This window comes from Triplophysa rosa, linkage group LG6, assembly GCF_024868665.1.
Source record: "Triplophysa rosa linkage group LG6, Trosa_1v2, whole genome shotgun sequence".
Classification (NCBI taxonomy): Eukaryota; Metazoa; Chordata; class Actinopteri; order Cypriniformes; family Nemacheilidae; genus Triplophysa; species Triplophysa rosa.
In genome coordinates, this window is record NC_079895.1 from 25,800,542 (window position 1) to 25,816,363 (window position 15,822).

General features: G+C 38.2%; 1 protein-coding gene across 3 annotated transcripts in view; it reads left to right on the forward strand.

Annotated features, from left to right (window-relative positions):
* The window catches only part of kalrna (kalirin RhoGEF kinase a), a 130,741-nt gene that overhangs the window by 57,402 nt on the left and 57,517 nt on the right, over positions 1–15,822 (forward strand). For all 3 annotated transcript variants that reach the window (XM_057336703.1, XM_057336702.1, XM_057336704.1), the window contains exons 9-15: positions 379–609; positions 3,984–4,106; positions 8,232–8,423; positions 11,205–11,374; positions 11,818–11,992; positions 13,848–14,043; positions 15,313–15,479. In XM_057336703.1, the coding sequence (XP_057192686.1) occupies positions 379–609; positions 3,984–4,106; positions 8,232–8,423; positions 11,205–11,374; positions 11,818–11,992; positions 13,848–14,043; positions 15,313–15,479 (1,254 nt within the window). The remainder of the gene's footprint in view (positions 1–378; positions 610–3,983; positions 4,107–8,231; positions 8,424–11,204; positions 11,375–11,817; positions 11,993–13,847; positions 14,044–15,312; positions 15,480–15,822) is intronic.

The following is a 15,822-nucleotide window of genomic DNA, read 5'->3' on the forward strand; positions in this document are numbered from 1 at the left end:
TCAAGACACAACAGGAAAACAATGGCACTGTGTACCACTGTAGTTCACAGGTCCCCAGCCCTGTTTCTGAGTATATTTTTATTTCCATGTTACCAAGCACTACAGTCTTCAACATAAACAGTAACATTTGGTAGTCTGATCATGTGAAAAACATCATTTCAAGATTCAATGAGTTCTGGAAGGCACAAGTCCCATTGGTTAAACAGATAAGAGTCTTACAAACAAGCTACATGATCCAAATTTTTGGACAGTTCGGTTCTCTCTAGAATCAGAACGTCTCCCTCCTTGTACCGTACTTCCTGTGATGTAAATTTGTTGATTAAAAACCTCTATTTTCAAAAGGGCTTACGTGATGATGTGTTTGATCCTTCCTCACAGGTGAGTCAGGATGGGAAAGCTCTGCTGGATGTTCTTCAGAGGCCGTTGAGTCCCGGTAACTCTGAGTCTCTGACTGCCACAGCCAACTACTCTAAAGCCGTGCACTGCATTCTGGACGTGGTCCACGAGGTCCTGCACCACCACAGACGCCTGGAGAGCATCTGGCAGCACCGCAAAGTGCGTCTGCATCAGAGACTGCAGCTCTGCGTCTTTCAGCAGGACGTCCAACAGGTAGATGAATTCTCACAAATGTCTACAAGATCTCTGAGACGTGTGGACACACTGACAAATTGGCTCTGCTCCGAGTTCTAGTGAGCCCTATATAGTCAGTACTTTTTCATAAATGATATCATTTTCCTGAAGAGATACGTCTTTTCAATGTGTAGCGGAAATACAGGATGCAATACATTCCAGATACACTTGCGTCTGCTTCACCAGATTCCTTCGCTAAGGTTTGGATGCCATTTTAAATAAGCTCCACTCAACTACACATATATCAGTTTGCGTGTTTTTTCTTCCATGTACAGTAAATATGCTGTAATTCTTCCATAATTTAAGAGCGGAGAATGTTGAATGAGTAGACTTGTTAACAGTTGACCATAAATTTGGATTTGTGCAGTTTTCTGCACAGCATGTATTTTTTTCTCGAGCGCTGGTTGTGTGCCCAGAAGTTAATATCTCACCATTAGCCTCTTTCAGTGGGACTGTGGCGGCTCAGGGTTTATCAGCCTGGGGTCAGCTCTACAGAACAGCCAAATCAAGATCTGAACCAAAGAGCTAAAGAGCTACATGTCCAAACCCAATCCAAACGGAGGCCAGCCGCATAGCACGGGTGAATCAGAAGAAACATGCATGTTTGGAGTTCATACGACGTGCTGATTGGCTCAAACATCAGCCACAGATTTTCTGATACACAAGAAACTCGATCACCCGTGATTGGCCGAGTTCAATTTCAGCATCCAATCTCTGATCAGGTGGCTTCGATGGAATATGTTAAACGCTTCAAACGCAAACATACGGCTCTGATAAAGTTGGATCATTGATTTCAAGGAGATATCAACATACTGCATGTTTTCTTTGAGACAGGTTGTTATTATTGCCCATATTTGGTGATGTTCGTTGGTCTCTCCCTGAAATGTTTGCAGTTTTTGAGTAGTGGAGGCTGAGATGTGGCCAAATGTCTTCAAGTGTATGGTTAAATACAGGTAATGAGCAGGTTGAGCCATTCACGGGAAATAAACAGAACTCCCACACACACACACACACACATACAGCCAATGTACACAATCTGTTTGTGTTCAACAGATACAGATAAAGAAATAGTTTGAAATGGAAATTCTTTATTTATTTGCCCTCGTGTTTTCCAAATCAAATGACTTCCTACTGTGGAACAAAAAAAAAGATCAATGTCCATCCTGCTCTTTTATGTTAAATGATGATAAAAGTGACACATTTTCGTGTGTTTCTGTTTCTTTAAATACCATGTCCACCTGCCTAAGTGTTCCCTTGGTGCCGCGCTCTTTTTTTAAACATGGGCCACAATCTATAGCTGTCAGGCAGCCATATAAATAAGATTAAAGCTTTTCTGGCCTCTTGTCTCGCTGGGGTAACTGGGGAATTGGTGGCGGTCACCGGTGAGTTATGGGGTTATCAGCGGAGCACGAGTCGTCTTGTCATGGTTTCTGTGGTAACCGTGATAACTGGTTTAAATCAGGGTTGTAAGTCATGGTGGGGGTTTGAGACTGGGGAAGGGCTTAGAGACACAGACAGTCACGCATGACTGAGGCTGATTTAATACTCATGAGCTTTCCATTCTCAGCTGTTATATTTCACTACCTGTCCAACATTTTGACAATTCATAATCAATTCGTTTTTCTGTTTCTGTGTCTCATACAAATACTTTTCTCTGTCTATTTGTCTTGTACTGTCAGACTGATTCCCGGCAATCATTTTAACCAATTCATTTTAGCGCTGTCAAACGATTAATCGCGATTAATCGCATCCAGAATAAAAGTGTGTGTTTTACATAATATATGTCTGTGCACTGTGCATATTCATTTTGTGTTTATTAACACGTACATGTATATAGGACATATTTATTTTATAAATGTATTCATTTGTTTTTACCAATCGTTTAAAATTTATATCTAAATATATGCATGTATGTAAACACAAACTTTTATTCTGGCTGCAATTAATCACGATTAATCGTTTGACAGCCCTAATTCATTTCAATTCAATTTTATTTGTATATCGTTTTTTATAATTGGAATAACATAAAATACATTTAGAACATACAGTACATTACAGACATAAGGAAAAACTGCATAAAAAAGGGATGAGAAAACAGTAAAATATGAAATATATAGAATACATTGTATTATAGAATACACAAGTGAGACTGTTGTTTCTTTGAAATTGTTAGGACAAAACCACGAATAAAGACATTTGTGTTTGGACCCATCATTTACAAACACCTCTTCTATAATGAACATTTCATTTTGTACATTTAAATAATTTAAGATACTGATTTTTTTTAATGTCACTTATCAGTTAATAAGGAAAAATAAATCGATGCATTAAGAAAAAAATATTATATTATATTTAAAATATAATATATTAAATGTATTAAATATTATACATATATATTTTTGCTTAGTTATTTCAGCATCAAGAACATATGAAATCAACATAAATAAATAAATAAAAAAACCTAAAGCAAAAATGTAATGGCAGTTTTAAATGTTAATGACATGTTAATTAAATGTTTTTTCCTTCGGTTATTGACATGAGTTTGATTTGCAGATGTTCTGCATGTAAACAGTACAGATCAGCATCCACAGCCAAAATCACACATCTTAAAACCAACAAACATTCTTCACCCACGTTTAACCCGATGGGATCACTACCCAGGGTTATATATAACCGCTCATAATGTGCGTGTGAGGATAGGAGGCTGTTTTAAGAACACGCAGTGGATGCTTTAATCAATGAAGCAGAAACATAACTTGTTTTCATGTTTTACAATCATTGTATCACACGCGAGAGTAGCAGCACAACCAGACACGAGGAAGTTCATTGAAAGAAACAGAAGTCAGATGTTTGGAGTTTGTTTCTCAAACAAAACAAAAGCCATTACAGATCTGTACACATGTGTTCACTAACCCTTCAATGCTGCTTCACACTGCTCTACCAAACAGACATGCAACGCAAAATACATAAACATGTTTTCTCTAGTTTCACTTTGAGAGTATATTCCACAATGTTGTTCTGGAGGGTGACTGTGTTATCTGTGTTATGTTTGTATCTGTCTGACATGAGAATGCCGCTAGAGAAATGAAGGTGTTATTTGTAAAACATCTTTCCTTAGGGACAGATGATGAAATATATCTGAGTCACTTTTAGACAGAGGACCAGTGGTGATGGATTACTCTCCTTTCATATTCTTTTGAGGGTAAACGAGCAGGAACCGTCACCGGGCATTAGCTCATTTCTGTGGGCTTTCTAATAGAACTGACTTTCTATAAATAAGCCTCTTTGATGGATTTGCCTCTGTGTGGAGGTGTTTTGTCAATAATGAATCAATGTTTGTTTGTATCTCGCAGGTGATTGACTGGATAGAAAATCACGGCGAGGCTTTTCTCAGTAAACACACAGGTGTCGGTAAATCGCTGCACAGAGCCAGAGCTCTCCAGAAACGCCATGACGACTTTGAGGAAGTGGCACAGGTAAGACATCAGCAACTGACTGTCAGATTCATCCAAACATGAGCCAGACATGTAGGTATATTCATGCTGGTTATCATGTTATCACTTAGGACGCACCTTTAATAAAACACCAAGACACCTAGGATTTAGTGTATTGTTTCTTTTTTTAATCATGCAATAAACATTTTCATTAAAAGCAATTCCCATTCCGTACAAATTTTCAAAATTATATTCAATTCTAGCTTATTTATATAGTGCTTTTAACAGTGTTGCATTGTTTCAAATCAGCTTTACAGGGGAAAAAAACACAAAATAATCAGAAAATTAAGTGTAAAGTGTAAAAACAGTGAGGATCATTCTAATAAAAGCAATGTTGATGGAATTGGTAGGATAATATAATATCAGCAGTCTTCCAGTGAGCAAGCCAACATGGCAACAGTGGCAAGAACCCAAAACTCCAATGACGGATGAATGGAGAAAAAACAGGGAGGGCAAGTTCTCCTTTGACACGTTAAAGCTGCAGTCAGTGACGTAAGATTCAAAGTTACTGAGTAAATGGTCATGATTATCAGAGTGAGCAGATGATTTATTTGAATTAAAACGGTTAAGTTCTGATTTAGTCGAGTCTGATTTTGTGACCAATATCAGGCAACAGGAATGTTTCGGCAGGGATAATAATAGAGGCAAACAGACCCCTCTACGCTGTAAAAAAAATCCCGTAAAAAAACAGATAAAGTACTGGCAGAAAATTACCAGTACATTTTCCTTTATTTTACGGACATTTCCATTAATGCTAAAATGCAAATGAATGCAGTGCAAAATGTAAAATACAGGTAAAACAACTGTAAAAATGAACACGGAAAATTCCTTCATATTAATACAGTATATTGTGCCCTATTTTTACGGCTTTTTTTTAGAGTGTAGCCAAACAGAGCCAAACATAATGCATGCATCATTACAGAAAGATTTCATCAAACAATGTTGTAAAGATTTGTGTGTATGCGGTGGGAATAGCCTGATTTTTTAAACACAGAGCTTCACGATGCAGATGTTTTGAGCTGGTGCAACCTTACATCTGTCTGCTGTCTGTATGTCATGACTACTGAAGCTCCATCAAATAAACATCACAGATGGTTTCCTTCATAGTGCCTGTAATGAGTTCTATTGTATAATAAAACCACAAAGCAACATCTGAGTTCGCCATAAGTGCTTTGTGTTGTGTTTAATGTTGCTGAAAATTCATGTCAGGGAAAAGCTTTGATGTCAAACACTGTGGGTATTTTTATGATTCTGGCAGATCTGGTCCATTCAAGCTATTGTTTCTGTGGTAGTTTAGACAAAGGGCAAAAATAAAGATGGTGTGCTGAATTTTACTGGACGGCAGCCAGCGCGGATGTGCCAGTGTGTCAGCGACAAAAAAAACGGAAACACTTTAGTATAGGGACCAATTCTCACTATTAACTAGTTGCTTATTAGATGCCTATTTTTAGCATATTGACTGTTTATTAGTACTCATAAAGCACATATTCAACATGACCATATTCTATTTCCCTAATCCTACCTAATACCTAAACCTAACAACTACGTTACTAACTATTAATAAGCAATACTACAAATTAGTAGTTTACTGATGCAGAAGTCATAGTTAATGGTTTATTAATACCGAGAATTGGACCTTAAAATAAAGTGTGACCAAAAAAACAGAAGTGGAAAAATGCAGGTTTTAGGATTCATTGCAGTGGCACTCTATTATACAGTTATATATTTCCACAAAGGACTGTTCCATCAATATACAGTAATACAACTCAAGCATGAGACCATACAGGACACGATCATAGTTTGGTGTGATTGTTGGTCAAGCTTTCTTGTAATTTAGGGGATACTTACACGACAAAGTGACATCGGCAGGTACGTGCGTGGCATGCATAGTTGATCATTTTCACAGATTTGTGTGATTGGAAAGGAAAACATTTAAATTTTTTATGTACGTTGTTGTCGAGTTATGGTGTTACCATACATATAAAGTAAAAATGTCACTATTTTGAGCGAGAAAAGCCCTGTTTTCTTTTGTATGAACATTTTTGGTTGTGTGTTATAGTGTGTTGAGACTGTGGGAAGGTTGATCTAGATACATGTTCAGAGGAGCAGGATAGTTGAACAGGAAATCCAAACAGTGTGCAGAAGTCATTCTGCATTGAATGATGGGATACGTTTCACAGGCTCTTAAGGGTGCTGCAAATATATTTAAGAGCAATGTTGTACCATTCCGGCTGTGTTTGCACCTTGATGGATGATAGATTTGATTTATTTAGGTCTCGTGCTGTCAGATACAGCAGCCTGGGCACCTGTAAAAGAAAACCATCTTTTTACTATGGATGTTCATTTTTGATTCATATTAAATCAAAAGTAAAGGTCTGAACCAAAGAATCAATATAATTTAAGGAGAACTAAGAAAATGAGCCGTAACAAGAGTAATTGAGTTAAGTTTGTCCAATGTTTGATTTTGTATTCAGTGTAGCAACTGCCTGGCAATGCCATGGCTCACGTCCTGCTGAACTCGTGTAAACTGAGAGCTCAAAGGCACAGTAAGCACAGAGAGGTATTCATCTGACGGCACACGCAGAGGAGATAAAGATCACTGTACTCTAAGCACGCCTCTTATCCACATAATTCCCTTGAGTTGAATAATCCATAATAGTCTGGATGAGAGATCCAGGTCTCGGTGTCACGAGAAGAGCCCGAGACATTCTGACTCCATACCAGCGTGAGGGATTTGTTTTGGCTCAGCCATTATTAGTTACTAGCAAGACGTATGCAGCTTTTCTTATTCTGACATCTGCGTATCAGAGGCATAACATTTAAAAACAGACCGATGAAGATGAAGAAAAAGAACGCGATGAAGACAATGAGAGTAGTTATGGATTCGTGAGTCGTACATGTGCCATCATGATCACGTATGATGGATTATTGACGCTGTCGCTGAACATAGAGACAGTATAACAGCAATGAATCATTCTAGTAACAGCTAGTTCTACTGTATTCTGCCAGACTAATATTAGACAACTTTAAGGATCATATAGAAAGTAACAAATGAACATAATAGTTGACAACATGATTAAAGCGAAGATAATGCTAGTAAAATAAATAAGGCTAGCCGTGAATGAAAGGATTTTTATGCACGACGTGGAGGGCAAGAACCACCCTACGTGAAGCGGAGCGTGTTTGCTTCGCGAAGCGCATTAAAATCCCTTAATGCTCGGCTAGCCATGCCTTATGCCGCTTATACCGTGTTAAAGTTAAAGATGTTATTGATGTTTACAGTGTAAGTTTCGATCAGACTGGTGAAAAAAGACAGTCGCCTAATTTCAAACGTTGATCAAACTGACTGGAACTACCCGTGCATTAAACGGTTTTAATGCACACCTTCCAGCCAATCAGAATCCAGCATTCAAACAGACCATGGTATTATAACTTCAAATATATACACAAAACTATAATATGAAATAAAAACATAATGTCTCAAAATTCTAAACGTCTAAAATTAAATAAATGATATGAGTACAGGTAATGTTAGACAAACCTCAAGAGAAATATTTTCTACTTCAATATACGGTATAGTGTTCGATGCATAGATATTTTTATAGACATGTCTGAATGTTAAATAAAGACACAGCAGATAAGATCAGACAAATACTAAAACTGGTTCTTTGTTAGAAAGCAGGGTAGTAAAAGATGTATCGCGTAGTAACCACTTGTCACTCTCGCGTTTAAATTTGCATAATACGATTTATCTGTCTGAGGGTTTGCTGTTTATTGACTCTAAACCTTCTTCCATCTTTCTGAACGCTATGTCTTCCCTGAACACTGATGTCATAAACGTTGCGTTTCAATAACCACAAATCAGATTTGACTCGCAGTTTATTACGTGTCCAAATACAAGGCAACAAATCCACTGTGATAAAGGGAAAGATCTTCCTATGATTTGATTGAAAAAAGAACATCCTAATCTCACGCAGGTTTCCCTAGAGTATTTCGTCGAATCAAACGTGGAATTAAAAATAGAGGTGCTTTTTTTGGGTTCCACAAATTGGGTTCCATTCTGTCAAAGGTTCTTTAGAGAACCATCTCTTTCTTACTTTTTACCAGAACACCTACACTAACGCGGATAAACTCCTGGAAGCCGCCGAGCAGCTCGCGCAGACGGGCGAGTGCGACCCGGAGGAGATCTATAAGGCGGCGCGACACCTGGAGGTCAGAATCCAGGATTTCGTTAGAAGAGTCGAACAAAGAAAACTACTGCTGGACATGTCCGTCTCGTTCTACACGCACACTAAAGAGGTAAGACCGACGCACACATACCAGCTGGATTACAGCGGAATGCTGAGAGGTTTTGCTGAGCAGTGCCAGATGTGCTAGATGAACACGCTGATGCGCTGTTTACCTCTCCAGCTGTCAATCAGGCATTCGTGTAAAGTGTTCAATGCTTTTGTCATTACATAATACATTGAATATTCAAGGCATGTGGATGCAGCCGTCGATACCGGTGATTTGAACTGATGTATTATGCAGTAATGTGATATGGCTCCTGATCCATCATCTCATGTACCCTGTGTTTAAGAAAGACAAATATGTTGCGGGGTTAAGTGGCACAATCCATCTCTCCGGGGCGGTTCTGTGCTGTGTTTGTCTAATGGATCTCCACCGTGAGCTATAGTTTTGTTGATGTATGAGGTTTGTGGGAATGTGATTTTCTCACGGCACCGAGGCTCTGATGTACCGATCTTTGTCAACTAAAGCACATATTTGATGTAAGGAGATCAACTAGAGAGCTCGTCTTAAGTGCACACGCGAAAAGAAGTTTTACATTTCAACGATGGCTTTCCAACATTTTGGCACAAGTGCATCGCGTGAATTTTTAAAACAACAACAGTTTTTCAGTTTACATAAATTGCGTGAATAATGCATGTGTTATTACCATGTAATAAGCTAAAAAAGTATGTTATGTTACATTTTGGCATGTTAAACCTTGTTCGTGCATGGTGAAGTATGTTTGCCGAGACTCAGAAGTGCTTTATTGTGTGAGCTGATCGTAAGTCAGCAGCGGTTGTTGGCTTAAGGAAGTTCTTCTGCAGGCCAAACCTTTAACACGGGCCTGGAAAAGACCGCTGAAAGACGCTACTGCACCCAGAGGTCATCGCATGAGCCGCTCTGGCTTAACAGCTCTCCAAAAACACTTCATTTCAGTCTACACACGTACAGTACATACACCCACTTAAGAACAGCGTGTGATGAAAATGTGTTCATTCCTGTGGAGGACACTTTTAGGAAAGTCAAATCTTTTTTAAAGCACTTTTCACAATGCATTTTGGTTTAAAGCAACTTTACGGAAAATCATACTGTTGTGTCGTGTTGTAACAGTTTCTGTTGCACATTTTCAATGGACCTCCTCATTGGATGTTCTTATGTTTTTGTCTTTCGGTCCCGGAGGCAAGCCAATGATGACGGTGGACCAAAAAGCTGTTTTCGACTGTTTTGTTTTGGTTATTGTGTATTTTTTGTTGTATATATTTTGCTTATTGTATGCTTTATTGTTTTTCTGCAGTCGTCTGCGAAATGTATTTTAAATTCATCATTTTTGTTCAGCTACAGATACGGTTACCATGGAAACCACGGGGATAGCAACGTCATCACTGTGCTTTATAAATGTGTTAACCCTTTAAGAGAGCCAAAATCTAATGCTTGACTTTCGAGTGTAAAGAAAAATATTCGATATTGAAAAGATGTGGATTTTTTATTCAAAAAGAAGTGTGTTATTTCGGTGTGGTTTATGTTAATGCCTCCATTTTGATTAGGTTTCTGTTTAGTGTAGCCATTCAGAGCTTTTATAAATTATTCATGGTTATGTCTCATACCCCTGGTGAATCATCTCTCATAAGTATCACATCTACCTGTAGTGTCTCTTATTCCTGCAAAATGTTACAGCTGATTTATAAACATAAACATATTCTGTTTATGGATTCCTGTGCTCATGGAAAACCTAGAAACGTGCAATTCTTTTAAAGCAGTATATTGCAAATATTTTAAAGCAGTGGTCAAACTGGCGGCCCCAATATGGATCCAGGGGGATCCCCCTTATTTTATGAAATATAGAAATTTATCATAAATGTTATGCAATCAAACATCTGAACAATAAGCCCACCAACAAAAAGAATGTATGTTTCAGCATTGTATAACTGAACATGTTATTGGTTTAATTAAAATTTGAAGTTTAAGATTATACTGTACGGTAAGTCTTTATTTGGACGGCCACAAAGTGATGCACCGTACACAAAGGGGGCCTTACAGCGAAAAAGTTTGAACCACTGTTTTAAAGTTTTGTATGTTTCTATATTAAATATAAATCTTTTCATCATCAGAACTGAAGTATTTAACTGGCATGAAACTGCTATTGGTAAGACATTTTAAAAATCCATATTCTAGAATGACAGTGAGAACTCAAACAGTCAAACATTTGTGTGAATCTTGTATTGTCTTCGAAAGAAGGGCTATATGTTTATTTAACATGCCTGTGTGACTGATATCGTCTGGTCTGTTGAGTTTTATTTGCATGAATACATGTGATGTATGTACTGTACATGTGTATATGTTACTGTAGCATACAGAAGCTGTTGGAGGAGGTGTATACATGCATTAGAGGTCCAGTGTGCAGTTTTGGGGGGATCTATTGACAGAAATGCAATATAATATACATACAGTAACTATGTCTTCAGAGGTGTATAAAGACCTTACATAATGAAGCTGTATGTTTTTATTACCTTAGAACGAGCTATTTCTATCTACATAGAACATACACCGCGGGTCTCCTTACATGGAATTGTTCATGTTGTTTCTGCGTTAGCCCTAAACGGACAAACTGCTCTACAGAGCGTGTTTCGTGAATATGTCATCTCCTTCCACAAAGATGCAAAAACGCAATGACATTATAGTTCTGTGCAGCCACCATAGTGCTTCAAAAGGGAGGGTGGAGTGAGCCATTAGTTGCAATTCTCAACCTCACCACTAGATGCCACTGAAATCTCCACATTGCTTCTTTTTTAATTGTGTGTCTGTGTGTTTCAGTTGTGGACGTGGATGGAGGACCTGCAAAAGGAGCTGTTGGAGGATGTTTGTTCAGACTCAGTTGATTCGGTTCAAGATCTTATCAAACAGTTCCAGCAGCAGCAAACAGCAACACTGGAGGCCACGCTCAATGTCATCAAAGAGGGAGAAGATCTCATGCAACAACTCAGGTGTCAACACACACAACGTTGTAGCAGGGAATTCATCCTTATTTTCTTAATATGTGTTAAAAAAACAGTTACTGTATTTAGAACTATTTTCAATTACGTTTTTAAACAAATGATGTGTTATACTGAATAATGATCAATTATTAATCGTTGCATATATTGATTTTTACATTTAGCTTAATTATTACTGTAAGCTCTAACATAAATACAGCTTCATTCACATTCATTTTTGCTTTTAAACTTTTTTTAACGGTTCGTTTGTTTTTATAAACTGAGGGACGAGTTGAAATGATTGTCCGTGGCAGCATGTCACAGATGCTGTTTATAGAGCTTGTATTAAACCTGAAACATTTCTTTAATATAGGAAAAATGATTATATTTTATACAATAATTACTATCAGCCAATTCTAACCCACACGCTAACACATTAGTTGTGTCTTGTACAGAGATTCAGCGATGAGCAGTAATAAGTTGCCTCACACAAGCTCTATCGCTCACATCGAGGGCGTTCTGCAGCAGCTGGAGGAGGCTCAGGGACACATGGAGGAACTCTTTCACGAGAGGAAAATCAAGCTCGACATCTTTCTGCAGCTGCGCATCTTTGAACAGTACACCATTGAGGTGACCCGTGTGTGTGTGTGTAGTGAAGTGCTGGTAAACCTTACAATGCGGCGACCAAAAACGTTTCAGCATTTTTACATTTTCAAATAAACATCGTTTAGTATGACTTATAAGCTGACCAAAAAATGTCCCCACAAGATCAAAAATCACTGGTATGTTTGTGGGGACATTTGTTGGTCCTAATAAGCAAAACAGCTTACAAGTCATACTAAATGATGTTTATTTGAAAATGTAAAAATGCTGAAAAGTTCCAAAATGAGCTCTAAGATGAATCACAACCTGTGGTCACAAATATTTCTTCCATTGAAGTAAATAGCAACTGGTCTCATATAACTGAAATGCCCGGTGCCATTGTAGATATGACTGCTAAGGCATTCCTTAAAGGGATTTTGACAGTGCCTTTAGTCTTTTATGAAGAAATAGAAGAAAGATTAAATGGTAATTGATTTTAAGCATAAATTAAATTAAAGATAAATTAAGAGACAAATTAAGAGTTAGCCACTATTCAAGTACAGTATAAACACAACAAGTGTAAGAGTGTGTGTAAAAATCCTTCTTCAGTCATAAAATAACATATCTCTGTGAAAGAATAAATGGCATTTTTAGTTTAAACTAGAGTATATGGACCAAGATTAAATGAATGCGATCGAGTATTTGGATTCAGCTATCCAAATCCACTTAAGCCTTAAAGTCACCATGAAATCAAATAGGAAAATTCTAAGTGTGATTATAAATGATTTATCTGTGCACACAATTTTTTTTCTAAATGAATTTGAACTGGTAATCTTTAATCAAAAACATGAAGCTCCTCACCCCCGCTCAACAACAACTCTTCTCCACATGACGTCAGCAACAAAAAAGAGGTAGGACTATACTGACTGTCCAATGGCCATGCATTTTTAGCCCTCCCCTCCAGGCCCAACTTACAACAAACCAATCAAAAAGGGAAAGGCAAAATAAAGCCCCGCCCTACATTTTCTCAAATTTCAGAAGCCGTCTCATTCGGATATATGTCACGATACGGAAAAGAAGGCAATGGAAACTTCCATTTCATGGTGACTTTAAAGTCTGTTTCATGGTGACTTTAAAGTCCCAGTGAAATTAAAAATGACAATTCTTTTTTTTCATGAAATATTGCAGCGTTTATAGTAAATAGCTTATCAATGTGGGTCATTTTCAAATTCATGTACCCTCATAATTATCATTTAAAATCTGAAAATGCACTTCCTTCCTGTAATGACTATCCATCTCAGATGACGTAAATTAGACGGCTTGGGCGGAGCATCCGTTAACTCCTCCCCTTCAACTGTCAGTCCGCTGCCAGTTCCATTTCACAATCAATGCAACAGCTGTTTTTACACATCCAATCAATTCGCAGTGAAAAATGCAAGACACGCCCACTTATTTACTCCTTTGAATTTCTTTTTCACTAGGAAATGTGTCAGAATGCGGAAGTAAAAACGATCGCAACTTCCGGTTCACGGTGACTTTAAGTCTTTTTTATCAGAGACATTCTGAGATTTGCCAGAAAATGGGACATTTAAGAGTCTTTTGTTTAATGACAAATTAAATCTGTCTTATCAATTAAAAACCCTGTTGTTTTCCTATTATTATTCTGCAAATAGACTCTTGCAGATTCATATATAAAACATCAAACATAATAAAGGCTTCATGATCTCAATCTTAAATTTGATGTTTGATTGCTGCCTTACATCCATTATGAAACTCTCTATTACTTTTAATATCTTCTTGTTCAACATAAACGTTTGACGTATTGAATGAATTCTATTGTTATCGTGTCATGAAAGCATTAGAACAGGTCCACAGGTATTAAGCTGTCCCTCCTGTCCCGCAGGTGACTGCAGAATTAGATGCGTGGAATGAAGACCTGGTCTGTCAGGTGAGCGAGTTTACGGCGGAAGAGCCCAGTCTGGCCGAACAGAGACTCCAGCGGCACACAGAGAGAAAACTGGCCATGAACAACATGACCTATGAGGTTATGCAGCAAGGTCAAGACCTGCATCAGTACATCATGGAAGTCCAAGCTTCAGGTGAGAGATCACATCCAGAACTAAACAAACCGAAGTCTGTTGTCCTGGACCTCCGAAGGATTTCCTTTCACCCAAGTGACGTTAGGTTTAGGGGTGGGCCTTCATTCTTGACTTTTTTCTAATAATTGTATGTTTAGTATGACTCATATCATAACAATTCATAGTAAAAATGTCACAATGACTATTTTTGCCTATGGTTGTTGTTACACAATAGGAATGCAAAGAAAGAGTGACGTCTGAAAAAGAGGTCAGAGTGATACAGAAGAGAGAGAGAGAGAGAGAGAGAAAGAGAGAGAGAGAGAAATACCCAGAGACACAAAGGAAGTGTCAGGTGGCAGTGCGTCATTGATATATGGCGGCCCACCGAGAAACGGCGAGCTGGACCAATGAGATTCAGACTCCTCTGTGCTGTGATCTCCGGTCCCCGGTCACATGGCTGGCACTGAAACTAACTACAGTACATCTAAATTCAATAAGTTCTAAACAAATGAGACGAGATTCTTTATATTTATGTCACCGCTCTGTAATTGTTTCATTATTTCTCTTACTGTCGTCTCATCGTCCAGCTCTGTGTGTCACAGATATTTTTAACATTGGAAACAGACTTTCCTCTCCTAAACTGCTGACCCAACTCTCACCCCCCTCTCTCTCACATATGGGTCTTGGCTGAGGACACATTCTTCTGTCCGGGGTTTGGACACCGTCTGTTCCAGATATAACTGTGATATTACATGCCTGTGTGCCCGATATGTTCCAGATATATCTGTGATATTACATGCCTGTGTGTCCAACGGGTGTGTCGGATTCTGCTGGGACAATCACTGAATTTTACAATCCATTTTATGTACCAGTTACGTTGGCTTTAAATGCTGACACACTTTCATGTGTAAAATAAACTTGACATAAGCCAAAAGATGAAAATTGTGTTGGCTCCTATTGTGTCAAAGACTCAAAATCAAGTTGCAGGCTGAACTCATACTTGTCATTCACGTCTGTAGCACTAACCACTGTGCCAAAGCTCCAGGAAACCCGTAATACAGCTCAGATAATCAAAAAGGACAAAATAGTGATTTCCATGTACAAGTAGATGCTGAGAATTGAACTGACGTTTGGATTTAGCTGCCATACTGCCACCCAGTGGTGATAAGTTGTAAATGTATTCCATTAGAACTGTGTGTTTGTCTGGAATTCTTATTGTTGAATAAACATACAATAGTAAACAATGTGCAAGTGGTGAGATGTCCTCACTAACACTGTGTTTGTGTGCAGGTATTGAGTTGACTGGTGAGAAAGATGTGGATCTGGCCACTCAAGTTCAGGAACTGTTGGAGTTTCTTCATGAGAAACAGCACGAGCTGGACGTGAGTGCCGAGCACACACAGAAACGTCTGGAGCAGTGTGTGCAGCTACGCCACCTACAGGCCGAGGTTAAACAGGTAACACACTTTCACGTAGCACGTAGGCAAGTGTCATCCAAATCATGGTGTTTAACATGAGGAATCAAAGGTGAGGAGTTTGTGATAGTTTCTTTTAAATGTTTTAATCACAGAAAAATACAAGCAGTGCAAAATTGTATGAATCTTAAGGCATTAAATGCAATTAATGCACTTACAAGCACCGAGTGGCATCCGAGTGGCAAAAGGATGGCATACTAAATATAACCTAAATCTCTGAATATGCACAAAAGTTTTTTTTAAAGTTGAACATGTTTACTGCACAGTAGAACAATATTGTGTTGCAGTCATAGATGATGCAGGTACACTCGATCCTGTCAGCGTC